The following is a 27,822-nucleotide window of genomic DNA, read 5'->3' on the forward strand; positions in this document are numbered from 1 at the left end:
TGGAGACGGGAGGGGTTCCGGAGGATTGCGGATGTGGTTCCGTTATTCAAGAAAGGGAGAAGAGATAGCCTAGGAAATTATAGACCAGTGAGTCTAACCTCAGTGGTTGGTAAGTTGATGGAGAAGATCCTGAGTGGCAGGATTTATGAACATCTGGAGAGGAATAGTATGATCAGAAATAGCCAGCACGGCTTTGTCAAAGGCAGATCATGCCTTACGAGCCTAATTGAATTTTTTGAAGATGTAACTAGACACATAGACGAGGGAAGAGCAGTAGATGTAGTTTATATGGATTTCAGCAAGGCGTTTGATAAGGTGCCCCATGCAAGGCTCATTGAGAAAGTGAAGGGGCATGGGATACAAGGGGACATTGCTTTGTGGATTCAGAACTGGCTTGCCCACAGAAGGCAAAGAGTGGTTGTAGATGGGTCTTTTTCAGCATGGAGGTCGGTCACCAGTGGAGTGCCCCAGGGATCTGTTCTGGGACCCTTGCTCTTTGTGATTTTTATAAATGACCTGGATGAGGAAGTGGAAGGATGGGTTGGCAAGTTTGCTGATGACACAAAGGTTGGTGGTGTTGTGGATAGTGTAATGGGATGTCAGCAGTTGCAACGAGACATAGATAAGATGCAAGACTGGGCGGAGAAGTGGCAGATAGACTTCAACCCAGATAAGTGCATGGTGGTTCATTTTGGCAGGTCGAATAGGATGAAAGAATATAATATTAAGGGTAAGATGCTTGGCAGTGTGGAAGATCAGAAGGATCTTGGGGTCCGGGTTCATAGGACGCTCAAAGCAGCGTTGCAGGTGGAGGCTGTGGTTAAGAAGGCGTATGGAATACTGGCCGTCATCAACAGAGGAATTGAGTTTAGAAATCGGGAGATAATGCTGCAGCTGTATAGGACCCTGGTCAGACCCCACCTGGAGTACTGTGCCCAGTTCTGGTCGCCTCATTACAGAAAGGATGTGAAAGCCATAGAAAGGGTGCAGAGGAGATTTTCAAGGATGTTGCCTGGATTAGGTGGCATGCCTCATGAGGATAGGTAGAGAGAGCTCCTTCTTTTCTTCTTGGAGAGGCCAAGGATGAGAGGCGACCTGCTAGAGGTGTACAAGATGTTATGGGGTATTGATAGAGTGGATTCTCAGAGGCTTTTACCCAGGGCTGAAATGGTTGCCACAAGAGGTCACAGGTTTAGGGTGCTGAGGAGTAGGTACAGAGGGGATGTTAGGGGTAAGTTTTTCACTCAGAGGGTGGTGGGTGCGTGGAATCGGCTGCCGGTAGTGGTGGTGGAGGCGGATTCGATAGGGTCTTTTAAGAGACTTTTGGATCAGTTCATGAAAGTTAGTAAGATAGAGGGTTATAGGTAAGCCTAGTAGGTAGGGACATGTTCGGTGCAACTTGTGGGCCGAAGGGCCTGTTTGTGCTGTAGCTTTTCTATATTCTATGTTCTACTACATTTTGCACTCTCTCGTTTCCTTCTCTATGAATGGTATGCTTTGTATAGCACGCAAGAAACAATAGTTTTCACTGTATGTTAAGAGGTGATAATAATAAATCAAATCAAAATGCTCGGTTCTCTATTGAGAGAAAAAGAAGAGAAAAGACACATGCTTATTGACGCTGTGCTAAAATGGGAGGAACCCTATCCTATTCCCAGGAGTGCTTTTCCTCACCTTGAAAACTACACAAGTACACCCACACGTCAAAAATCAGCTTTTTCCACAAGGTGTAGTTCAATACTATAGAACTCTTCAACCAGGGAATGTCAGAGCAGCAGCGATTCATTGAAGTAAGCAGCAGTCAACAGCTGCAAACATCTGACTGAAAGCCCATCCATCTCCACACAGCTTCCAGTCGAGGATGTTTACAGCAGTATAAACTGCCAGCAATCAACACCATCAAGATGGGCAAGAGTTCCCTTGTAACTAAAACGTAACAAACCACACATCAGAACTAGATTGACAATAATCTCACAGCTGCTTGCAAAGGACTAGATTTGATCAGAAACAACAGCTCAGGAATCCCAAACCACTGCCCTGTTTCGTTTGGCAGGATTGCAAACAAGAGAACTTCTAGAACTCTGCTAATACCACTTTGCTACCAAATAGTTACAATACTTGTCAGAACAAGACCCCCTAACCCCCACCTCAAAAGATATTTCTATGCCTCCTTGTGGGGCGCGAGACCAGAAAATTGAAGCAATTACTCCACATGGAATACTGATCTAGAACATTGAAAATACAACATTAAAGACATACACCATTGCTTATCTGGCTATGAAGAGCAACTTTCTTATATTGTGTAATACCCCAGTAGGCAAAGTTCTGACCGCTCCTTTAGCTAGCTGTTATCCATTGGCCCTAGTCATTAATCATACCTTACTACTGTAGTCCCAGTAATGATGTAAGCTGATTAAAGTTGAACTACATTGATCAAAGAAATCTCTTTACCACATCAGACTACTTCACTCCAACTAGCCAGTCAAGTACACAGAGCCAGCTGTCATTCTGGAAACCACGAGGTCCATGCATCATTCTTCAAAAAGAACCAATGGCTTCTGTGGGAAAGTACCTTACTTTAGGCAGATTATAATGGAGTCAAATCCAAGGAAAGTGATCTAGCAAGAAATTCATTCTGGTTCAGTGCATTGAAACAAGGATATTCAGAGAGTTTTAGTGACAAGGTAACATAAACATCCAACTGAAAGCCGTATTTAGCACGAAAAGCTTTCAGTTAAAGATGTTTACATGACCGCTGCACCAGAGCATAACTGAAGAAAAATGGACAGCACACGGTCAAGACTAAACAATTGATCTACCAGAATCTAACAATATATTTCTCTATACCCTGCAGCTAACTAGCTCATATCCTGTCTTAGTATGCATTTCCCTGGCAAGCTGCATCTCATCGGAGGCAGTAAGCCCTCCTCCGTATGCCTCATTCCTTCTGAAACTGTTCACTTGAAAGCTGGAGACTGAAGCCAAAATGCTAAAAGTCAGCAAGCAATTGGTGGGATAGCCACTGAAAGTCTGCCATGCATACTGAAGGAGCGATAGATCATTGTTGGTCTAGTCCATGGTTGAAGGTTTTTGCTTGTGGGCTCTTTTGAAAGTGGAATTTTCTTTGCCCAAAACGCAGAGCACAAGCACAATAAAACCTGCCTGAACGCAAGAAAAGCAAACAAGTTACGAACTTTGTTTGGAACAGACCCTCAAGTACCTTAAATGAAACCACAGCTGACTCTGGATAGTATCGTATGAAACTGATGAACTCCAAGCACCAAGGGTTAAATATCCCCACATTTTGGTCATAAAAATTAATCTACCCCTCCACCTGAATGACAGTGCCCTACCAGATGGGATTTAAGAATCCCATCAAGGCAGTGGATAAAGGTTATTAATAATTCAGTGAAATTTCAATTCTCCCACTTACGAATAAACCATGCAGCAGAAAAATGATTGAAGAATAAACAAGTGATATGAAAAAGAAATTCAGATTTTCACTTTCTATTTTCCTGCCCCCAAAAATACACAGAATACAAATTTTAATAAATTTGCTCAGGTGTTCCACCACCAGAAGGCACTGTTCCACTTTGCTGAAGAAAGTAACTCAATGCAACGACGTAATCCTGTCAATGAACAGAACCTGTCCTGAATGGGAGCATCGTATTCAGCTGCTCTTACCAGATTGAGGGGGGGGTGAAAAGTGGGAGAGGTTTAGAGTTCTGATGATCTGCAATACTGAGAGTTTTTTGCTCCTTACCTGTCGTTTTGGAGGTTTCAGCTCATCTCTAGGAACAATGTCAATCAGAAAATCAAACTGATCAAACTTAGTGATGGCCATAGCGATATCATTCCTCTGTTTGGAGGGAAATGTCAGAAGTACTTCAGAAACAGATACGGTAACAAAGCAGCAATACAAACAGGTGACAGCATCTTGAGACGGGTGGTGAGATTTGGGGAGATATGGGGAGTTTCCATCCACAACATTGTCATTTCACGATAGAAAATCTACTTCATTTTTACCCTAAAGCATGAATGTAGTTCTGGCTCCTGGAATGAATCTGGTTAATCAAGCACCGAGCAGTTTGAAAGACTTCGGAAAAGTGAGAGAGTACATGGGTGGGATTGATTTATCAAAAGGAAGGGATTGGCCGTTGGGCCTCATGCCCACTTCCTGTGTCTTGATGTGACTATAGAAGCTGGACTGGAACCCTGGTACAGTTATATTACATTCAACATTTTACTGTCCAGTCAGTTAAACTCTTTGCAATAAAATAATGTTTGAATCTTTGATGTTAGGCTGCAGTCAGACAGAACTGTCCAAATACTGGAGTTTAACCTGCCCTTGTACTGTATATTACCATCATCTCTCAAAAATAAAACTGGCTCTTTATTAAGTTTTTGGGAGCCAGCCACGCATTAAGAGTCTACGGACGTTGGAATTGTGTTAGCATATCCCAACCCCCAAACAGGGCAGTGAGAAAATGTACTGAAAACATCAGATGGACAGCACGGTGGCACAGTGGTTAGCACTGCTGCCTCACAGCGCGAGGGACCCAGGTTCGATTCCCGGCTCGCGTCACTGTCTGTGTGGAGTATGTCCATTCGCCCCGTGTCTGTGTGGGTTTCCTCCGGGTGCTCCGGTTTCCTCTCAGTCCAAAGGATTGGCTAGGTGCATTGGCCATGCTAAATTCTCCATCAGTGTACCCGATCAGGCACCGAAGTGTGGAGATTTTCACAGTAACTTCATTGTACTATTAATGTAAGCCTACTTGTGACTAATAAATAAAACTTTAACTTTAGAACTTGGGAGTGTCTGTAGAAACACATGGCTGTATTCTGGTTAGTGTTGAACTATTTAGTCTCAGCAGCTGAGATGTTACAACTCATTGCAAAATACTTGAGAAAATGGAAAAGTGGAGAGCAGAGGAAAGGAGAACTAGTCACAGTTCCCAACCTTTCATATTAAGCAATTACAATGGCAAAGTGAATGGTTTGGGCTTTGGATTAAACAGAGTTTAGCTCAATTCTGGTCCAACTACTATCCTCAAACCTCAATCATTAGTAAGCAACACCAACAGACTAAGCCAACCCTGGTGGGCAACTGTGTGTGTGAGGTATCACTGCATCACCACCAATCAACAACTGCCCACTGCCCATGGAATCATACAATCTACACCAAAAGGCAATGAAAAAAAAGGGAAGTTTCAAAGTTATGCTTCTTTACATCAATGTTTAAATTTTATTCTATCAGACATGTAGCCTGCTCCCCAATGCCGCGAGCAGCCTGGGGCATACTCATACATCCTCTACTCTGTGGAGATGTACCACTTTTGCTGAGATTTTAGCAAGGCTGCGAGCTGTAATAATTATTGGAAGGAAGCTCTGGATTAACCTCACAGAACAGGCGAGTGTGTCAGATAGGTTCAAAACCATACCTTAGGGTAAAAATGAAATAGATTGTCTATCATGAAATGACAATGTTGTGGATGGAAACTCCCCTCATCTCCCCAAATTTCACCTCCCCTCTCAAGATGCCTGTCACCTGTTTGTACTAGACAAAGGTTAATTAATTAAACTCTCCCATAAGCAAAAGAAAATTCACAAAGATATTCAAGTCTGTTATTTTGGCTACACCAGCTGTTAACTACTTCCACAGTAGCAGCAATAACCACTGACGTAATAATAACCCTGACACCAAAATAGGCGTTTCATGTTAAACAGCAGCACTGGTGCTGTTACTACATGAAACAAATAGTGCATTAAAACATAATTCTAATTAAGCAATTTTTAGTGATAATCTGTAAATAGCAGCTGTGATAATAAATATTCTTTTTAGCAATTCTGTCAAACTCCTGTTATTCTCACTATTCTGCTTTGACAGGGAGTGGGGGACAGAAAGTGCATAAGCATCCCGTGAAGGTGCGATTGGTATAAAGCAGTATTGGAGAAAGACACCCTCTCAAGGTGAATTTTCCTTCTTTTCCTCAACTGATATCCAGAATCCTGCTCTGATGTGGAAGCCTGCAGATCAGTTGAGGCAGGCCTCCCTGCACAGTCTTGTTGTTGGATTATTGCATTCTCGTTTAAACCTTCCTTTTCAGTCAAACTTCCTATTTTAGCAAGTCCACAGTGTTCAGAATACCTGCAGAGTCCTGCGTTTGTTATCTTCAGTGTGTATCCATGCTCGCAAGGATAACTCTGTAATGAAAATCTGAGCTGCCTTCGCAAACAGCACTGGTGCCTCTGCACTAATCATCTGCAAAGATAAAAGGAGAGTATGAAGGTTACATCCTAAAAGTCTCTACTCCTGTCATCTGCTGTTAATGAGGAAAGGTTGATCAAAACACTTCCACTGACAGCACCTTACTAATGCAAGGCTGTGAGGCACTGCTCACTGTGCAAAGTTCCACATATTTCAGGAACTTATAAGAAATTTAAAAACCATCTCCAATTTTGTGTTACTTGGCTGCAAGTTGAAACAGGATGTTGTTAAATGTTTATAAAATAATCACTATTCAAGATTAGGCAGGTGTGTAATTTGAAGATTTCAGAAATTCCTTTGATGTTTATCCTTCCATCAGGAATTCACAACTACAAGGGAGAACACTCAAACTTCAGTTATTTGCTGAACAGGTTTCAGTTGTTGCTTTAGAGGCGAGACACCACTTACCTTGATCAGCACTACAGGCTACAACATTGTTGGTACATTAAGGGCATTAAGTGACAGTTAATGAAAAGATAGTTTGGTCTGATATTTTAAACAGGGATGGAGGCTTTTTTAATTAGACACCACATAACAAGAACATGTCAGGTGCCCAGCTACTATATGCAGGAAAACACTTTAAACAAAACACCAACCTCTTAATATACAAACCTTTACCAAGAATCCAAGACAGCACTCTAAACAATCTTTCCACAATATCGATAGACATAGCATAAATGTTATATCTGTATATGGTCGCTATGTAAGGAGAGACTTCAAGCAGTGCGAAAGGACGCCCCCCCCCCCCCCCCCCCACCAAACAAGGGGGAGAATAACAGCAAAGGCTCATCTGTGCATGTGACTGGACAGGGAAACAGCTAAGTAACTGGCTGGTGAGTATTTTCTCATGTTTTTCAAAATTTGTCATTTATTAGTAATTGTAAGGTTTTGCACACAATACTTAAAGATGGCAAGGCAGTTAATTATGACTGCAAAATGAGAGAGCTCCTAGACACCAGTGTGATCCAAAGCAAACACATGTGCAGCTGGAGAAACTTAGTTGGGGATTGATCGGCAGACACTAAATGCATTAGGGATGGCAAAAAGTTACCTGTACACTTTATTCCAAGTCAGAGATAGCAGGGTGTAACTGCAAATGAGGCAGGCAAGGGGATCAAGGTACAAGTGGAGACCAAGACACCATGATACAGGAAGCTCTTCAAGTGCTGAGAATTAATAATAATAATGTAGAGATGCCGGCGTTGGACTGGGGTAAGCACAGTAAGAAGTCTCACAACACCAGGTTAAAGTCCAACAGGTTTATTTGGTAGCAAATACCATAAGCTTTCGGAGAATAATGCAGTGGTAGCAGGGGAAGAAGTCAGACATAGTATAGTCTGCAGCCGAGATCGAGAGTCCAGAAGGCCTCGTTGCTTGCCCGGTGCCAGAGCTCAGGACATCTGCTCTGGACCAAAGAGGAACTCCCAGTGGGAGGGTGGGCGAACCCATGGTCATGGTTCATGTAGGTACCAATGGAATAGATAAGACTAAGAAAGACGTTCTGTTTTGGGAGTATGAGCAGCTAGGGATTCATTAAAAAGCAAAACCTGAGCCATGAACAAATTGACAAATTAGAGAGTCAAATGTGTGGGAGAAATGGGTTTTAATTTGTGGTGCACCAACACCAAGGAAAACGGGTGCTGTGCCGTTGGGACAGTCTTCACCTGAACTATGTTGAGTGCTGGCAAGTTGTGCAACTAGGGCGGTAGAGAGGGCTTTAAATTAAATAGTTTAGGTCAAGGAATCATGCATGGGAAAATGTGATAAATTAAAGAGAGAAGACAAGGCAAGAGCGCAAGGTAGCATTAAGGGGAAGATTGTCATAGCATGGCAGGAAGGGAGAGCATATGAATTTAAGAGTGAGCCAGTAGATAAAGCTAGAAGTTGCAAAAATAATAAAAGGATAGAACTAAAGTTCTGTATCCAAATGCACTAACATTTATAACAGATGAATTAAGCTTAAATAGAAACAAATATATATGATCCGATAGCTATTAGAGACACACAGCTGCAAGGTGACAACAGCTGGCACCTAAATATTCAGGGGTATGTGACATTTTGGAAGGGAAGACAGCTAATTAAGAATGGCATTAGTACATTGGAGACGGATGACCTTAGTTCTAAAGATCAAGATCTAGAATCAGTTTGGGTAAAGCTGAGAAATAATAAAGATGGAGGTCACTTGTGGAAGTAGTTTAAAAGCCCCCAAACAATAACCACACTGCAGGACAGGATATGTAGGAAGAAATAATGGGAGCTTGTTAAGAAGTATAGCAATCAAGGATGTTTTTAATCTACGCATAGATTGGACAAATCAGATTGGCAAAAGTAGCCTAGGAGATGGGTTCATCAAGAGTTTTAGGGAGTTTCCTGGAACAACAAATTCTACAGGCAACCAAAGAGCAGGCTATTCTAGTAATTATGGTAATAGGCAATGAGACACACTGGACAAATAACCTCATAGTAAAGGTGCCCCCAACTTTCATGATCATTGCTCCCAAGTAGCAATAATCATAACATGACTAAATTTTGCATTGACTTTGAGGGAGAGATGAGTGGGTCGAAGGCTAGTCTTTTAAATCATAGAACCAGAAAATCCCTACAGTGCAGGAGGAGGCCATTCAGCCCATCGACTCTGCACCGACTCTCCAAAAGAGGATCTTATATACCCCATCCCCCCATCCTATCCCATGCATTTACTATGGCTAATCCACCTAACCTACACATGTTTGGCTGCCAAAACACTCGGCTTCTTGTGATGACAAGCAAGTCAGAAACTGCCAAATCGCTGGCGCCAAAACTTGGCTATGCTGGGTGAAGACAAAACAATGAGCGAGGAGCCAGGGACCTACAAAAGGGCAAAAACATAGAACATAGAACATAGAAAGCCACAGCACAAACAGGCCCTTCGGCCCACAAGTTGCGCCGATCACATCCCCGCCTCTAGTCCTATCTATAGCCCTCAATCCCATTAAATCCCATGTACTCATCCAGAAGTCTCTTAAAAGACCCCAACGAGTTTGCCTCCACCACCACCGACGTCAGCCGATTCCACTCACCCACCACCCTCTGAGTGAAAAACTTACCCCTGACATCTCCTCTGTACCTACCCCCCAGCACCTTAAACCTGTGTCCTCTCGTAGCAACCATTTCAGCCCTTGGAAATAGCCTCTGAGAGTCTACCCTATCCAGACCTCTCAACATCTTGTAAACCTCTATCAGGTCACCTCTCATCCTGCGTCTCTCCAGGGAGAAGAGACCAAGCTCCCTCAACCTATCCTCATAAGGCATGCCCCCCAATCCAGGCAACATCCTTGTAAATCTCCTCTGCACCCTTTCAATGGCTTCAACATCTTTCCTGTAATGAGGTGACCAGAACTGCGCGCAGTACTCCAAGTGGGGTCTAACCAGGGTCCTATAAAGCTGCAGCATTATCTCCCGACTCCTAAACTCAATCCCTCGATTAATGAAGGCCAGTACGCCGTACGCCTTCTTGACCGCATCCTCCACCTGCGAGGCCGATTTAAGAGTCCTATGGACCCGGACCCCAAGGTCCTTCTGATCCTCTACACTGCTAAGTCTTGCATGGGGGACCTTATCGAACGCCTTGCTGAAGTCCATATAGACCACATCCACCGCTCTTCCTTCGTCAACCTACCATTTCCACCCGGAATAGGAAAGTACATTTATTTTTAAGAATGTAAATTTCATAGAATCTCTACTGTGCAGAATGGGGCCATTCAGCCCATCGAATGCACCGACTCTCAGGGACATTCCCGTAACCCCATGTATTTACCCTGCTAATCTCCCTAATCTACACATCTTGGGACATTAAGGGGAAATTTAGCATGGCCAATCCACCTACCCTGCACACCTTTGCAGTGTGGGAGGAAACTGGAGCACCCGGAGGAAACCTCTGCAGATACGGGGAGAACATGCAAACTCCAGTCACCTAAGGCTGGAATTGACCCAAGGTTCCTAGCGCTGTGAGGCAGCAGTGCTAACCACTGTGCTACTGTGCCAGCCTCATTTGTCAACAGAGTGCAGCCTTGAGTAAAAGAGGTCATTTGGAATAGTATCATAAGACAGTGCATGCAAAAGTTTAAGAAGATTTCCCTTTACATTATCATTCAAAGAAATTGTGGAGGTAAAGGGGACATTGCAAGCTCAACAGTCACTCTTTTCAAAACCTGTGGTTAAAGCAAGGCTATTCGCATTAACCATCTGAGGACAAAACGTAAGAAACCGTTCACCGATGGTGAAGTTATCAAGGAGGCTATGATGGTTGTTGCTAGCAACCTGTTCTTGAACTTTAAATTATGACAGCCATAAGAGCACGTCTTGGTACTTTAACAGTAACCAGGAGGGTGGGATTGTCCGGGGATGCGTCTCAGCAAATACAGCAAGACTTCAGGCTGTGAATGTTTCTCACTGCAGTTTGATGAGTCAGTAGACATGATAGACATGGCCCAGCTGATTGAATGCCATGTGAAAGAAAACAAAGATGCAACAACAAGGGAGGACTTTCTCACTCTTTTGCCACTCAGAGAACAAGAGGAGAGGATGTCTACAATGAAACTAAACGTGTGAATGAGAAAAACATTCTGATCAAGAAACTGGGTTCAATCACAACTGATGGCACATTGTTAATGCTGTGTGTCAATACAGGCTTTGTTGCAGTTTGCAGAAATAATCCTGAACTTCCTCCTTTGTCAATTACCATTGTGTTATCCACCAAAAAGCTAGCAAGCAAGGTTATTGACTTTTCTCATGTAATGACAGTTGTTGTCAAGATCGTCAACTCAATTTGTGCCAGAGCCAGAGCTCTGTAGTATTGCTTGTTCAAGTCATTACCTGATTAGCTCAATTCCTTCTACAGTGAGCTAATTCTTCATGCAGATGTGAGGTAGTTAAGCCGAGGAAAGGTTCTCCAGAGATTTTTAGATTTGCTCTCTGAAATTGTCACCTTCCTTAAATCTAGAAATGAGGTGTACAACGAGCTGCCAGGTAATTCGTGGTTGCTAGACTTAGTGTATCTTACAGACACAAGTGCAAAACTGATGGAGCTGAACCATGAGCTGCATGGGAGAGACAGAGAGTTATCACACATGATCAGTGCAGTGAATGTGTTCAAGTTGAAATGGGACTATGGTCCTCACAGTTAAAGAACAAAATTACTGAGCACTTCCCAAATCTGAAGAAAATACAACACACAAACAGAAAGAGTTCCATCCAAACAAATTTTGTTACCACCTGAACAAATTGGAAAAGGAATTCAACAGACAATTTCAGGAGGTAGGCAAGATGGAACAAATCATTGTCCGTCTCAAATCCTTTTCTTCAAGTGAACATTGGAGAACTGACAGCAAAGTTTTAGCAGGTTTTCAAACAAAGCAGTGGACTTGACATGGAAATAATTACCATACAGAATGACAGTGCTGAAAGTTAGGTCAAGGAACAATGACTTTTGGGGACTTGTAAACAGAGAGAAGTACCCTCTTCTGACATTGTGTGCAGTCAAGGTGAAGGCCTACCTTGGTTCCACATACCTCTGTGAGGTGGCTTTCTCCCCAGATGAAAATAGAGTCCAAGTATTGCACTCATCTCACTGATGCCCATCTGATGGACTGTATGGGACTGGCTATTTCAAACTACGACCCAGACTTCACAGCACTCTCAGTGTGCAAGCACAGGTGTTACACTAAGAATAGGTGAGTATTAAGTACAAGTACATTTTGGGTGTTGGGGGAGGGGGGGTTTAGTATAATCCAATTTTTAAAGAACAGATCTTTTGCTGTATTTTGATGCTAAAGGTGATCTTGTCCTTTAAAAGGTTTGAGATCACTGAATTAAAGTAAAATAGAAAGCTAGCTAGAAACATATAAACAGCATGGGTTTCTACAGGTATTTAGAAAGCAAAAGAGTAATTAAGGTAAATGTTAGTCCTCTACAGAGTGTGTTTGGGAAATTAATAACAGAAAATAATGAAATGGCAGATGAATTGAACATATCATGCATCAGTCTTCACTGTGAAATAACAAATAACTGCAGAGGTGAAAAGGAGGGAGGAACATAAAACAGTTATAATCATCAGGGAAAGGAAATTGAGAAATTTATTAGAACTGAAAGCTGATAGGTCTCTGGATCTTGGTGGACTTTATACTGGGGTCTTAAAAGAAGTGGCTGCCGAGATAGTAGGTGCACTAGTTTTGATTTTTCTAAGTTTCCTAGGTCCTGGAAAGGTCCCATCAGATTGGATAATAGCAATCTTTTCTTGACTTGAGTCAAGTCAAGAAAAGGAGGCAGAAGGCAGGAAACTGCAGGCCATTCAGCTTAACATCTGCCGTAGGGAAAGTGCTGGAATCTAGTATTAAAGGAGGTTATAACGGGATGCTCAGAAAATCTCGATGCAGTCAGACAGAGGCAACACAGTTTGCTGAAAGGGAAATCATGTTTGATTAAATTTGTAAGAATTCTTTGTGAAAGTAATAAACACGGATAAAGGGGCAGCCATGGGTGTGGTGTAGTTCGATTTCCAGGAGACATTTGACAAGGTGTCAATACCAAAGGTTACTACATAAGATATGAGTTTACAGTATAGGAGGTAATGTATTAGCATGGATAGAGGATTGGTTAGCTGATAGGAAACAAGAGTGTAGGCATTTTCAGGTTGGCAGGATGTAATGAGTGGAGTGCCACAGGATTAGCGCTGAGACTTTGACTATTTACAATGGATCAATGCTTTGGATGAAGGGACAGAATGCATTAGTTGCTAAATTTTCTGATGACACAAAGATAGGTAGGAAGGCAAGTTGTGAAGAGGACATAAGTTTGCAAAGGGGCCTAGATAGGTTAAGCAAGTGGGCAAACATTTGGCAGTTGGAGTATAATGTGGGAAAATGTGGCCTAGTTCACTTCAGCAGGAATAATTTAAAAGCATTATCTAAATGGAAAGAGATTGCAGAACTCTGAAGCAATCAAAGTATGCAGGTACAGCAGATGATTTTGAAGGCAAATTGAATGTTCTTATTTATTGCAAGAGGAATGGAATATGAAAGTAGAGATGTTTTGCTACAGTCGTACAGGGCATTGGTGAGACCACATTTACAGCATTATGTACAGTTTTGGTGTTCTATTTAAGAAAGGATATAATTGGAATAGCAGTTTGGGAAACATTCACTTGGCACCTGGGAAGGGTATGTTATCTTATGAGGAATGATCGGACTGTTTGGGCCTGTATCCACTGGGGTTTAAAGGTGATCTTATTGAGACACAACATCCTGAGGGGACTTGACAGGGTAGATGCTGAAAGAATGTTACCCCGAGTGAGAGAGACCAGAACAGTTTAAAAATAAGACGTTTCCCAATAGAAAGGAGATGAGGAGAAACTGGAGGATCATGAGTTTGGAATTCTATTCCCCAGAGAATAAAGGTAGATCGACTCCCTTGATAGTCAAGAATCTAAGGTTATCGGGCGATAGGCAGGAAAGTGGCATTGAAGTCACAATCAGATCAGCCATAATTTCATTGAATTGCAGAGCAGGCTTGAGGGGTCAAACATCCTGCTCTTAATTTGAATGTTTGTACAGTATGTTCCCCACCAACAATATTCCATTAGAAATTCGACATTCATACTTACAATAGAAACTGCCGATGTAAAACTTGTTTAGCTATAATTATACCTTCACCCTCAGCAGAGTTGCTGCAGTTACTTCACTTGGTGGCAGAGGGTGTAATTACAGCGTAACAGATTTACATAGGGGGTTTCCATTATCAGTGTGGACATATTTCCTATGGAAATACAAAGTAAAGAGTGTGAATATTATTCCTTTAAAATAGCAACAGGATTATGTCCGAATGTCCAGGGCTACGTACCCTAGCCTACAAACCTGCTTCACTGATGGGCACATACATTTCGAATTCCCTGTGTGCAACGCTGCAGGATTTGTTTAGTTAGTGCATAAATGTTGCGTGAGATCCTCTGGCTTCCCCTCAGCATTTTTCTCAGTGGCGGGAAGCGCTGCGCCATTTCCTGGCAGTGGGATCCTCTGATCCTGCCACTGTCAATGGGAATTCCCACTGAAACCATGCTATGCTGCCAGTAAACGCGCGGCAAGAAGTGGCCATCAGTGGGACCAGTGAATCCTGCCGGTGTGAATGGCCGGAGAATACCGGCCACTGTTTTTGATCTCTTTTCTATTCCTGCTTCTAATTCATATGTTCGTACGTTGTTTCTTTCTGCCATCTAAGCATCACAACAGGTTAACCTCTAAAATAAAATCTTGTGTTGAATGATATAATATAATGGATTAAGAATTAGCTATGTCCCCAAAACCTGTGGATCTGCTTTGTGTCTCAGAGATTGGCATTAAGAACAATGTTTTATGATGAATAGACTGCCTATAAGTTTTGAGGAAATGGTCTCCAATTTTGCAGATGATACAAAACTTTTTATCAAAAGTGTTTCCGGAGGACAAATTTCTGCAAACAAATCTAGGAAAGCATGGAGAATGATCAAACACCTAAATACAATTCAACTCAGAAAAGTACATTGTTAATTAAATGGGCAGGACCAACACCAAGTATACTTACATCTTAGATGGAACCTAACTAAAGTCTAAGTGCGAGAAATATCTTTGTTTTATAGTCTATAATAAACATGACAGGACAGATGGTCAGAGTTGTGTTTGCTTTAACACATGGAATATGACAGGTAAGGTGGATGAACTTAAAGCTTGGATTACTACAAGGAATTATGTTGTGGTGGCAATTACAGATACTTGGATGAAAGAAGGGCAGGATTGGCAGCTTAGCATTCCAGGATTTAGATGTTTCAGGCGAGATAGAGAGGGTTACAAAAGAGGTGGGGATGTTACTTTACTGATTAGGGAGGAAGTCACAGCTATACAGAGGGAGGACACCTTGGTGGAATCAAGCAATGAGGCCATATGGGTAGAACTCAGGAACAGGAACAATGCGATCACACTGTTGAGGTTGTACAACAGACCTCCCAACAACCGGCATGAAGTGGAGGAACTGATATGTCAGCAGATTATGGGAGGATGTGAAGACGACGGGGTTGTTGTGATGGACAATTTTAACTTCCCCAACATAGACTGGGATTCCTTTAGTGCTAGGGGCTTGGACGGAGCAGAGTTTGTTCAGTGTGTCCAAGTGTGCTTCTTGAGGCAATATGTAGATAGTCCAACTTCGGAAGGGGCTATCTTAGAGCTGGTTCTGGGAAATGAGCCCAGATAGGTGATTGATGTCTCAGTGGGGAACCATTTTGGGAACAGTGATCACAATTCTATAAGTTTCAAAATTCTTGTAGAAAAGGATAGAAGCAGTCCCAGAGGGAAAGTACTAAACTGGGGGAAGGCTAACTACGACAGTATTAGGCAGGAGCTAGGGAATGTAGACTGGGGGCAGCTGTTTGAGGGTAAATCCACATCTGATATGTGGGAGTCTTTTAAAAGTCAGTTGTTAACAATTCAGGGCAAACATATCCCTGTAAAATGCAGGATAAAGATGCAAGATTCGGGAACCCTGGATGACAAGAGAGATTGGGAGCTTAGTGAAAAAGGAGGCGGCAGCATATAAAAATTTCAGGAAATTGAAAACAGAGAAGGCCCTTGAGGAATACAAAGATAGCAGGAAAGAGCTTAAACAGGGACTTACGAGGGCATAAAGGGGCCATGGAATGTCCTTGGCAAGCAGGATTAAGGAGAATCCCAAGGCTTTTTGTGTATATATAAAAAGAGAAAGAGGATAGCTAAGGAAAAGGTAGGTCCACTCAAGGACAGTGGAGTGAATTTGTGTGTGGAGCCAGATGAAGTGGGTGAGGTCCTTAATGAGTACTTTGCATCAGTATTCACAAAGGAGAAAGACATGGTGCATAGTGAATGTAGAAAGGAGGATGGTGACATTCTAGGACATGTTGAGATAAAAAGGGTGGTGGTAGTGGAGGCTTTGAAAAACACCAAGGTGGACAAGTCCCCAGGGCCAGATAGGGTCTATCCCAGAATATTGAGAGGTCAGGGAAGGAATTGCTGAGGCCGTGGCCAAAATCTTTGTATCTACTTTAGACACAGGCAAGGTACCAGAGGATTGGAGAATAGCTAACATTGTTCCTCCGTTAAGAAGGGCAGAAGAGACAATCTGTTCCTTAACTGTACTGTTCTTTGTAATAAGTCTGAAGACTCATGAACAATGCTGAGGAGCCATAGCCAAATAGGGTATTGGGTTTAACTTTCAGAATTTCTCAATATATAACAAAGCACACCATTTTGTTCTTATAAAAGACCTTGGTTAGTCCACATTTAGATCATTGCATTCAGATTGGTCTCCTCCTATGGAGGGTATATAGAAGCTTGGAAATGGGTTCAGAGGAGGGTCACAAGAATAGCCAACTTAAATGTCTTGGGAGATTTTATATTAAAGGACTTATAAAAAGGCATACAAGTAGTGTGGAATTCAGGGCAAGTTGAGGTACATAAAATACTTAGATTGTGTTCCTACTGATGTATTAATTTAATGAAAAGTAGTATTCATGCCCATGAGTGTAGGATTAGCTTTGCACCGATTTCACAAGATTTCATCTTTCAGATAACTTGAGGCATGGCTGGCACAAGTGAAAACAGATTAAAACAATACTTGTACAACTGTTAGTCAAATTCTGTGGTGTTGCACACTGAGAATCAAGACCATGGGGGTGAATTCGCTTAAAAACTGGAGTAAATCACGCTGTTTTTTTCAGCGGGAGTTTCAAACTGATTTCTGACACACTGTGCATTGCAGAGTGGCTCAGCGTGAATCACACAGAAAATCAGTAGGTGGAGCCTATTCCTAGTGGAGGGGCCAGCTGTCACTTAACTTAGTCATGAATTTAGTCATAAAATTTAGTCATGAATGATGGACAGTTGGTCTTTTCCTACTCATCAGTTTTGTATGTTTGGATGAGAATGGAGCAGACAGAGGATACTGTACCACAATCGCTTGAAACTTTGCTTGCATTCCAAGGTACAGGTTACCTCTTTAAAAATGGTTCCAAAGCATGTGGTAACTCAAATGTCCATAATATCCTAGCTCCCATTTTGCAGTGAAGGTTCCTAGATTTAGTGACCAGGTTGGGAGTGTTTCAGAGCCTCAGCGCATCACTCAATGATACTTCCAGTACTCCATTCTCTCTTTTTTGTTCCAGCATAATTTTTTTCAACTGGCTGCTCAAGGCTCTCAATTATGCTCAATGGCATCAGGTTTTCTCCTCTCATAAATAAAAACAGAAAATTCTGGAAACACTCAGGTCTGGCAGCAGCTGTGGAGAGCGAAACAGAGTTAATGCTTCAGGTCGATGACCCTTCATCCGAACCGCTCTCTCCAGAGATACTGCCAGACTCCAAGTATTTCCAGCATCGGAAATATTTGTTTTAAGTTTTCATCCACTTCATTAGATTTCTGTACCTATCGAATTACAACATTTCTGTTGCTATATACAAATTGAGAATTTTTCTGTAATTATAGCTGTTTCTCCAATATGGTCTTTCAGACTGAAAGACTACAGATCCCCCGGAGTGTCAATATTTGTGGACTGTCCACCCACACCGAAAACACCAGGAATCTGGGCTGCTGGTAAACACCACATTCCAGGAGCAAAATGGAAGCTAGCGCAGAGCTGTAACAGAATCAATAAGGGCTCAGATTAAGAAGTCAAAGCCAAGCTTAGGGATCCTCATACCCCTGTTGGTGTTCTGCCCATTACACACTCACAGTCATATTTTAAGAAACCAAAATCTTCCGATCTTTGTTCAATCTTTCTTCCTGTCAGACTTGGTACTTTTTATACAGTTACTGCTTTTCCAAGAAACTTCAGTCCCACAATTTTCCACTCATGAAGGCCGTATTTTGAAAGAAAAGCACTAAAATGAATTGAATTCGTGTTTGTAACCAGAAGAAACATTTTACAAAGACTTAATGGAAATGAATAAAAAGTTGGCTAATGTGTGATTTTGTTAATGAATGTTCAAGTGTTTTAAGCTGTAAGCAGATAAATTCTAGTCACAAATGTTTTGGTTTGGTTGCTAAGCTATTGGGTTAAAAGAAAGAAAGCAGAAAAATGGACTGAGTGATAAAATCTGCGGCTAAACATTTTCATTCTAAAGGAAACGGCATCACTCTTTGTAAAACTAACATGCAAGAGTCAATCACTGGCTTTTCCATTGCTTCATCTGGAAAGGCAGCTGACCTGTGCAAACCAAACAGGTTCCAGGTTTGAGCACCTGAGTGAGCTCATTTCAGCTCTGATAAAAGCACAACTGCTACAATTAAACAATGAGCAATTTTCCTGGGCTTGAGAGGGGAGGGGTGGGACAGGAAGAAAAATCAGGCAGTCCTCCGATGCGTAGGTCCGTTTAGCTCAGTTGGCTGGTTCATGATGCACAGTGACACCAAAAACGCGGATCCAATTCCAGTACTGGCTGAGGTTATTCATGAAAGCCCCACCGTCTCAACCTTGCCCCTCACCTGAGGTGTGGTGATCTTCAGGTTAAATCACCACCAGTCAGCCCTCCCACTCAAGTGGGTAGCCTATGGTCGTCTGGGACCGTGGCAACTTTACCTTTAGTTCCTGCTACAAGTGCATGAGTGAACAAAGTGCTCATGTTAAACTTGACTAGATAAGGCTGTTGACAAGCCATCAGTGTACCTTTACATCTTCATCAAGCTTCATAATCTTCTTGATACGAGCCAAGGGAAGATCTTGCACCTTGAAATCATTCTGTTGGGTCAGATATGAAACGAGAGCAAGAGAGAAAGAGTTAAAATACTATAATGTTGCTTTAACATCCTGAATATATAACTCTACCAGGGAAATTACCCGTACAACATTTAAACCAAGTTTAGGTAAATGGCCTGTAGATGTTTCCAAATTATGAAGATCTGTAACCAGTCCAGATTCCCAGTTACACAAATCCTTCTGAATTAAGACTACTAGTCTTCTGAACTTTTTCACCATTTGGGCTGAGACTGAGAGGTCCTGTTCTGGATATGGATCAGAGAATTGAGAGCGAGGTATTATAACCCGATCTCCAGTCCGCCGACCACAACAAGCACAGTCCGACTCCCCAAAGAATTAGCCATTCAAATATTCATTTTAAATTACACCTCTCAGCATGTAGGGATTAACTTTATAATGAAAGGAATAACATGGAGATTCTTTGGAATTTAAACTAAATTTTTTAAGGCTTATTAAATAAGTATTTAACACAGGAAAATTTGTAAAAAGCAGCAAGCATCAGCCAAAAGAGGTATTAGGCAAGCTAAAATGAATTCCCAAAGAATGTAGTTTGTTGCTCAGGAGTCAAAAGCCGGATAGAAAATCAGAATGTTGAAGTAGCACTTGGACAGAATTATAGATCACCACAAGGTATGGCAGAGTTGTAGCTACTCTTTGTATAGCAATGAAAGTACAGAGTAGGAAATGGTGCATCTGAACCCCAAGGTAGAAAAACGGCTGATTCAATTGATCCCAAGATGCTGAAGGAAGAGAGTAGTTATTGCCCTAGTAAAAGCATTCAATAACAATTTTTTTATTTTGAATCTTTAACAGTAGAAATTTCACAAGGTGCTTAACAAAACGGTTCTTATCAAACAAAATTTCACAAGGTCAGTTAAGGTGATATTATGGCAGATGAGGGGTAGGTTTTAGGAGTTTTAAAGGAGGAAAGAAGTAGAAAAGCGGAGAGATTTATGGAAGGAATTCGAGGGACTTAATGCCTGGGCAGCTGAAGGCTTGAATGCCAATGGTGAAGCATTAAAAATTGAGAATGCGCAAGAGACCAGATGTGGAGGAAGAAAAATATCTTGGGAGGTTTGTGGGGTTGGAGTAGATTACAGAGAAGCAGGAGAGAAGCCATGGAGGATTCTGAAAAATGAATGCAAATTTTAAAATTGAGGCATTGCTTAACCAGGGGTCCATAAAGTTCTATGAGGATGTGAATAGCAATAAAATAGTAACAAATTAATACAGGCAATGAGGAAATAGGAAGCTGAAATTTTGATCGGCATTAGTTTGTGGAGGTTAAGAGAGGCTAGCCAGGAGTACGTTGGAAGCCAATTCTAGAGGATGAGGTTTTCAGCAGCAAATAAATTAAGTTGCAGCAGAGTTGGGCAATGCAGGCTTAGTGACGACATGGATCTTATATCTTGGTCCAAACATGGACGAAAGAGGAGGTAGTGGCATAGCGAGAAATCACTGGGCCAGTAATCCAGAGGCCCAGGCTAATGGTAGGGATGCAGGTTCAAATCCCATCAAAGCTGCTGCTGGAATTTAAATTCAATTACTAAATCTGGAATTAAAAACTAGCTTCAGTAATGATGACCATGGAACTATTATTGTCAACTGTAAGAAAACCATCTGGTTTACGAATGTCCTTCAGGGAAGGATTTCTGCCATTCCTACCTGATCTGGTCTGCATGCAAATCAACAGCAACTCCGAACACTATGAACACTATGAACACTTGACCTCATCCTCAGCAACGTGCCTGTCGCTGATGCAGCTGTCCATGGCAGTATTGATAGGAGAAACCATCTTTGTGGAGACAAAATCCTGTCTTCACCTTGATAATACCCTCCATCATGTTGCACTACCACTGTGCTAAATTAAATAGATTTAGAACAGATCCAGCAATCCAAAACTAGGCATCCGCGAGGTGATGTGGGCCACTATCAGCAGCAGAATTGTATACAACCACAATCTGCAACCCCATGGCTTGACATATCCTTCACCCTACCATTACCACGATGTCAGGAGTTCAACTCTGGCTTGGAGTGCAGGAGAGTGTGCCAGGAGCAGCACTGGGCATACCTAAAATTGAGGTGTCAACCTGCTGAAACTATAACACAGGGCTACTTACAGGCCTAACAGCAGAAGCAGCAAGCAATAGCCAGAGCTGGTTGGAGTCATACCGAACACAAAGAAGGATGGCTGTAGTTGTTAGAGGCCAATCATCTCAGCCCAGGACATCATTGCAGGAGTTCTCAGGGTAGTGCCCTCAGCCCAACCAACTTCAGCTGTTTCATCAATGCCCTTCCTTTCATAAGGTCACAAGTGGGGATGTTCGTTGATGACTCAACAATACATACTAACATTCGTAACTCCACAGATGCTGAAGCAACCTGTATCCATACGCAGCAAGGCCTGAGGTTTGGGTTGATAAGTGGCAAGTAATATTTTTGCCAAACAGGTGCCAGGCAATGACCATTGCAAAGAAAGAAAGAATCTAACTATTTCCCTGGACGTTCAATGACAATACCACCACTGAAGTATCAACATCACCCATCACTATCCTGGGGTTACCATTGACCAAAAACTGAACTGGACCAGCTACATACTGTGGGGCGGCATGGTAGCAGAGTGGTTAACACTGCTGCCTTACAGCGGCAGGGACCCAGGTTCAATTCTGGCCTTAGGCGATTGTGTGGAGTTTGCATGTTCTCCCCAAATCTGCGTGGGTTTCCTCTCAGTCCAAAGATGTGCAGGTTAGGTGGATTGGCCATGGTAAATTGTCCCTTAATATCACAAGATGTGTAGGTTAGATGGGTTAGCCAAGGTAAATGTATGGGGTTACAGGGATAGAGCGGAGGAAGAGGGCATGGGTAAGGTACTCTGTTTGGGCCAAATGGCCCCCTTCTGCACTGTAGGGATTCCATGATTGAATAGTAAGTTAGAGGCTGGGAATTCTGAGAGAAGTAACTCACCTCCTTATTTCCCAAACTTTGCCCAAAATCTACAAAATGCCAGTCAGGAGTGTGGTGAAATCCTCCCATTTACCTGGACCAATATGGCTCCAACAACACAAGTTCAACACCACCCAGGGAAAAGTAGCTCACTTGATTGGCACCCCATCCACCAACTCAAACATTCACTCCTCCACCAGCAATACGCATCATACGCAAGATGCACTGCCACAACTCACCAAGGCTCCTTCGACAGCACCTTCCAAACCTGTGACTTCTGCCACTTAGAAATAGAAAGGTAACAAATGCATGGGAACGCCACTTGAAAATTCCCCTCTAAGTCACACATCATTCTGACTTGTAACTAACTCATTGTTCCTTCACTGTTGCTGGATTAAAATCCTGGAACAATCTTCCTACAGTACTTTGGGGGTTGCCACAATACATGGGCTGTAGTGGTTCAAGAAGCTGCCACCTTTTCAAGGCCAATTAGAAATGGGGAACAAATGTTTGCGTAGCTAAAGACGCCCACATCACATGAAAGAATTTTTTTAAAAGAGCTGAATTCCAAAGGTGAGGCAAGAGTAACCGACACTGGTATCATGGCAGTATTTGACCACGTGACATTAAGAAGCCTCGTTAAATTAAAGTTAGTTGAAATCAGGTTGTGGTTGCTGGAGGTCAATCATCTGAGTCCCATAACATTGCTGCAGGAGTTCCTCAGGGAAAAACCATCTTCAACTGTGTCAACAATGACCTTTCCTCCAGACAGTGGGGATGTTTGCTGATGGTCGTAGTGTTCAATACTATTTGCAACTCCTCAGATAATGAAGCAGTTCACGCTGGCATGCAGCAAAATCTGGACAACATTCAGCCTTGAGCTGATGAAATGAGTGATAGAGAGAGAATGACAAACAGAGAGAACCGAATGCTGACGATTTAACCTAAGGGTCACCATACCTCAGGTGAGGAGCAAGGTCGAGAACGCAGGGCCTTCACGACTAGCCTTAGCTGGTATGGAAATTGAACCTGTGCTGAGTTCAGTCTCCCTTTTCCATTCAACAGCATTATCATTGCTAAAACCCACACCATCAACTTCCTGGGGTTTAACCATTGACCTGACCAGAAACTGAACTGGAACAGCCATATAAATACTGAGTAAAAGAACTGGTCAGAGGGTGGACATTCTGCAGTTCACCCCCCAACTTCCCAAAGCCTGTCCACAATCTACAAAGCACAAGTCAGTCATGTGATGGAATATTCTACACTAGCCTGGATGAGTGCAACCCCCAACAATACTCGAGAAACATGATACCATTCAGTCTAAAATGGAAAGCAAGTATGTATCCGAAGGGTTTTCTTGGTCCTGAATGCATTCCACAACATTTGATATGCCCATAAATTGCATCACAAGAATGTTGCCCCATTTTCCCACCCACATCTCATTGACTATGCACTATCCAATATCGACTGCTCAGCAAGAAAAGGTGAATTTAATATTTAAATATCAAGTACTGTTGGTTCACACCAGTTTTATGTACATTTACTCCTTGAAAAAATTCCCAAAATTATAGGGAGCATTAAACAAGGTGTACAGACCGCAATAACTTACTGGGGTTAAGTTGCGTATCTCTTCCATGACACGAGGCCAGAATGTCTGGAGCAAGTGTTGGGCTTCACTGCTGCCACCACCTCCCTGAGAGCCTGTAGTAAACGAACCATCTGCAGTAGCAGACATTCCTGGACCTGTAAACAATTGGAAACAAATGTTTTAACAAGCTACAGATTACTAGACATACTGGAAACCAAATTACCTGTCCCTATGTTTAATATCACGAAGGCCTCCATTTTTACAATCAATTTTGCTAGTCTTTAAAGCGAGATTAGGTTTCAGTGCAGGAAATATCCTGGTGTAACAATCTGCCTTTGTAAGAGCATAAATCATTAACCAGAGCATCTGGAAGTCAAAACATTGAGGCAACCCTGTTGTCAAACAATAGACACAATCCTCTGTACCAAACATGCATTCATACACCCACTAGCCCATCATGCAGTCATTCATTCAGCCCCTTTTAAGAGAGAGTTCTCAATGTTTTCTCAGAATGTTTTCTCTTTTCTGAGGGCCCTCATTATTGCTGGGATACAGTTCTACTAGTGCTCAGAGGCATCCGAAATCTCATTCAAGGGGTCAAGCTTCATGTCAGAGGCTGGAGAACAAAATCTAGCCATCTGAGACAGGATCAGAGCTCAACCTGAAACTGTCCACATCAGATATTCACTTTCCAGCAGATGTCTTGCTGTCTCACTCTCAGTGTATGTACCAAGCCAGGCACAGAAAGGATGCTCTCTGCATGAAATGCTCATGCATTTCTTCCTCTCCCTCTTTCAGCTCCAACATGTGACTGTAAGCCAGCAGCCTTCACAGCTGTGCTAGTGTCAATACCGAGCAGAAAACATAAATGCTGATATGAAACAAGTAGCCTCCACAACATGCTCAAGATCAAAGAATGGCCTGCTTCTGTCCTGTCACCAGCCAGACAAACTTTTATTGGCTCTCTCAAAATCGACAGTGCTAGTCCCAGTCTCATCCTTTCCTCATTATCCAGCATTTTCTTCCTCTTTAGGTAGTTATCAAATTCCCTCAAAGCCACAATTGAACCTGCCTTTACCACACGGTGCATTCTAGATCACAACCACACATTATATCAAAGCTCTTCCTGAGATCACTATTGATCTGATGTAATCGACAAAAGAAACAATGTCTTCTCATTCTTAAATCTTCTGTCAATGGGAACAGTTTTTTTCTACTCTGTCAAGACTCAAGATTTTGAATACCTCTATCAAAACTCCTCCTAATCTTCTCCTCTCAAAGAAAAACAACCCCAGCTTCTCCAATTTATCCTTAAGTGAAGTTTCTCATCCCTGGAAACATTCTTGCAAATATTTTGAGCATCCTCTCCAAATCCTTTACATCCTTCCTCAAGTGTGCCAATGAAGGCCAAACCAATGTTTTACAAGGGCTCATTATAGCTTCCTTGTTTTGGTACTCGATGCCTCTATTTACAAAGCCTAGGATGCCATATGCCTATTTAACTACTATCTCAATCTACCCTGTTATCTTCAATAATTTGTGCACATATACCCCCCGGTCCCTCTGCTCCTGCTCCCCATTAGAATCATACAGGTTAGATTTTATTGCCTCATTTCATTACATCAAAATGCATCATTTCCCAGTGCATTAAATGGCTACCACTTGTCCACCCATTCCACCAGCCTATGTCCTTGTTAAGTTTATCACTATCCTCACGATTCTTCCAATTTTTGCATCATCTGCAAATTTTGAAATTGTGCCCCGTATACCCTGGTCTAAGTCATTAATATAGATTTTAAAAAGCATTCCTCCACCTCTCTCTAATCTGAAAAAAAATGATAGTTCACTATAACTGTTTACTGTCACTCAGCCAATTTCTTATCCAACCTGCCACTGTTCCTTTTATTACACTAATGGCAACTTTGTTAACACCATAAATGGCATTTTACCAAATACCTTTGGAAATTCATGTACACCCTCATCAACTTTGTTAACTCATCAAACAAAACTCAGTCTGTTAAACATGATTTACATTTAACAAATCCCTGTTGACTTTCCTTAATTAATCCACACTTATTCAAGTGACTATGAATTTAGTCCTGGATTATCTAAAAGCTTCCCCACCACCCAGGTTAAACTCATTGGCTTGTAGTTGCTAAATTTATTCGGAAACTCATTTTTAACAATGATTTAATAATTGCAATTCTCCAGTCCTCTGGCACCACCCCTTTACCTAAACAGGATTGGAAGATTAAAGTCAGTAGCTCAGAAATTTCCATCCTTACTTCCCTCAGCATTCACAGATGCACCCCATCCGGTCATGGCTTGTCAACTTTTCGATATAGCCAACTGGTCTAATATATCTCTTCTTCATCAACTTTGGCCTTCCAGAATCATAGCTATTTCCTCTTTTACTATGGCAGTACCTTCTTCCTTGGATGAAATCCAAACAGATTGAAAGTGTTCATTTAGCATCTTTATCATGCGCTCTGCTTCCGTGAATAGATTCCCACGTTCGCCCCTAATCCCATCCCTCCTCTCACTACCCTTCTGTTATTTGGATTCTACTGATGACTTCTGATTCTCTTCATGTTAGCTCCCAGTCTCTTCCCCTGTATTGTCTGTCAAAAAGGCAACGTCAGCTTTATTCAGCTCAAAATCCTTCCCCAAAACACAAACCAAGTCATAGTTTGAGGGGATATGTTATGAGATCTTTACACTTTTCTAAAATCTAAGAGGTAATAATGGAATATCAGGAGTCAAATGCAAAGTGGAGCTTAGATCATTTTTTTAATGTCAAAAGGCAGACTTGCATCAGCTGCGGTGGCAATGTCATCAAACGTGGAAATACTTCATTCATAATGGTAAACTTGGACTGAAGTGCCAAGGGGATGTGCAAGAGGCAATAGGTCCCATTATCCTCTGGAGAAGGAAATAACTTACGAAAACTAATAACACTATTAAATGGAATTAGCTTTGAACATAGTGGCTGTAAAAGGAAATCCATCACTTTTCAGAATTTTTAAAGTTTCCTAGTTATTCAGTTATAGGCACTTCAATCTCCATCACACAAGGTCAGTTTACCCAACCCTTGAAATTAGTTAATTACCCTTCCTCAAGAGTAATAACTTTGTAGAAACAAGCATTTATTTTTCCTGAAATTATTTACACAGGTACATGGATTGGAAAGGTTTAGAGAGATATGGGCTAAACGTAGGCAAATGGAACTAGTTCCGTTTAGGAGACCTGGTCAGCATGGATGAGTTAGGCCAAAAGGCCTGTTTCCGTGCCGGAAATCTCTGACTCTATAAACACCACTGAACTTTAGAATTATTTCACTTGTCCTGCACAAACACTCTGAACTTTCAATCTGGATTGGTGCACAATACTACAGAAAGCACAAGACAAGTGGCCACATGTAACAGCGGAGTCCAAAGATTAATGATATTTGGGTAGTGTTATAAATCTGGAAGGAGGTGGACAGGTGTACTTTGCTATCCTTGCTAGCCAAATTTGAATCTATTATTAAAGTACCACCAAAAAGGCACTTGAAAAATCACAACATTCGGCACAGTCAAGTTTTATGAAATGAAAATAGTTTCTAACAAATCTACTGGAGCTTTTTTTGAAGGTGCAGAGGGGTCAGTAACATTGTGGTTAAGGGGTCTCTCTCCCCAGTTTCTGTCCCTCTCTCCTTCAAATATGCCATCATCACGCCGCTCCTCAAAACAACCAAGCCTTGATTTCCCCTTCCTTGCAAACCACTGCCTAATTTCCAAACCTCCCAAATAAAAGCAAGTTACTGTGGATGCTGGAATCTGAAACCAAAAGAGAAAATGCTGGAAAATCTCAGCAGGTCTGACAACATCCGTAAGGAGAGAAAAGAGCTGACGTTTCGAGTCCAGATGACCCTTTGTCAAAGCTTCGCTAAACTGATTTCTGGAAGGAGGGAGTTGTCCAATTTTTTAAAAAATTCATTTGTGGGATATGGACATTACTGACTGGCCAGCATTTATTGCCCAGCCCTAGTTGCCCTTGTTCAGAGGGCAGTTGAGAGTCAACCACATTGCTGTGGATCTGGCGTCACATCTCGGCCAGACCAGGTAAGGATGGCAGATTTCCTTCCCTAAAGGACATTAGTGAACCAGATGGGGTTTTCTGACAATCGACAATGGTTTCACAATCATCTGTAGATTCTTAATTCCAGATTTTTTTAAATTGAATTCAAAT

The 27,822-nt window shown here is 42.0% G+C and overlaps 1 protein-coding gene across 17 annotated transcripts in view; it reads right to left on the reverse strand.

Moving 5' to 3' along the window:
• The window catches only part of nfyc (nuclear transcription factor Y, gamma), a 102,435-nt gene that overhangs the window by 53,967 nt on the left and 20,646 nt on the right, over positions 1–27,822 (reverse strand). For all 17 annotated transcript variants that reach the window (XM_078237683.1, XM_078237682.1, XM_078237687.1 and 14 more), the window contains 4 exons: positions 23,614–23,747; positions 18,969–19,040; positions 6,149–6,262; positions 3,764–3,859 (listed from right to left, as the gene is read on the reverse strand). In XM_078237683.1, coding sequence (XP_078093809.1) covers positions 3,764–3,859; positions 6,149–6,262; positions 18,969–19,040; positions 23,614–23,739 — 408 coding nt within the window. In that variant the 5' untranslated portion in view covers positions 23,740–23,747. The remainder of the gene's footprint in view (positions 1–3,763; positions 3,860–6,148; positions 6,263–18,968; positions 19,041–23,613; positions 23,748–27,822) is intronic.

Source organism: Mustelus asterias, chromosome 21 (assembly GCF_964213995.1).
Source record: "Mustelus asterias chromosome 21, sMusAst1.hap1.1, whole genome shotgun sequence".
In the NCBI taxonomy this organism is placed as follows: domain Eukaryota; kingdom Metazoa; phylum Chordata; class Chondrichthyes; order Carcharhiniformes; family Triakidae; genus Mustelus; species Mustelus asterias.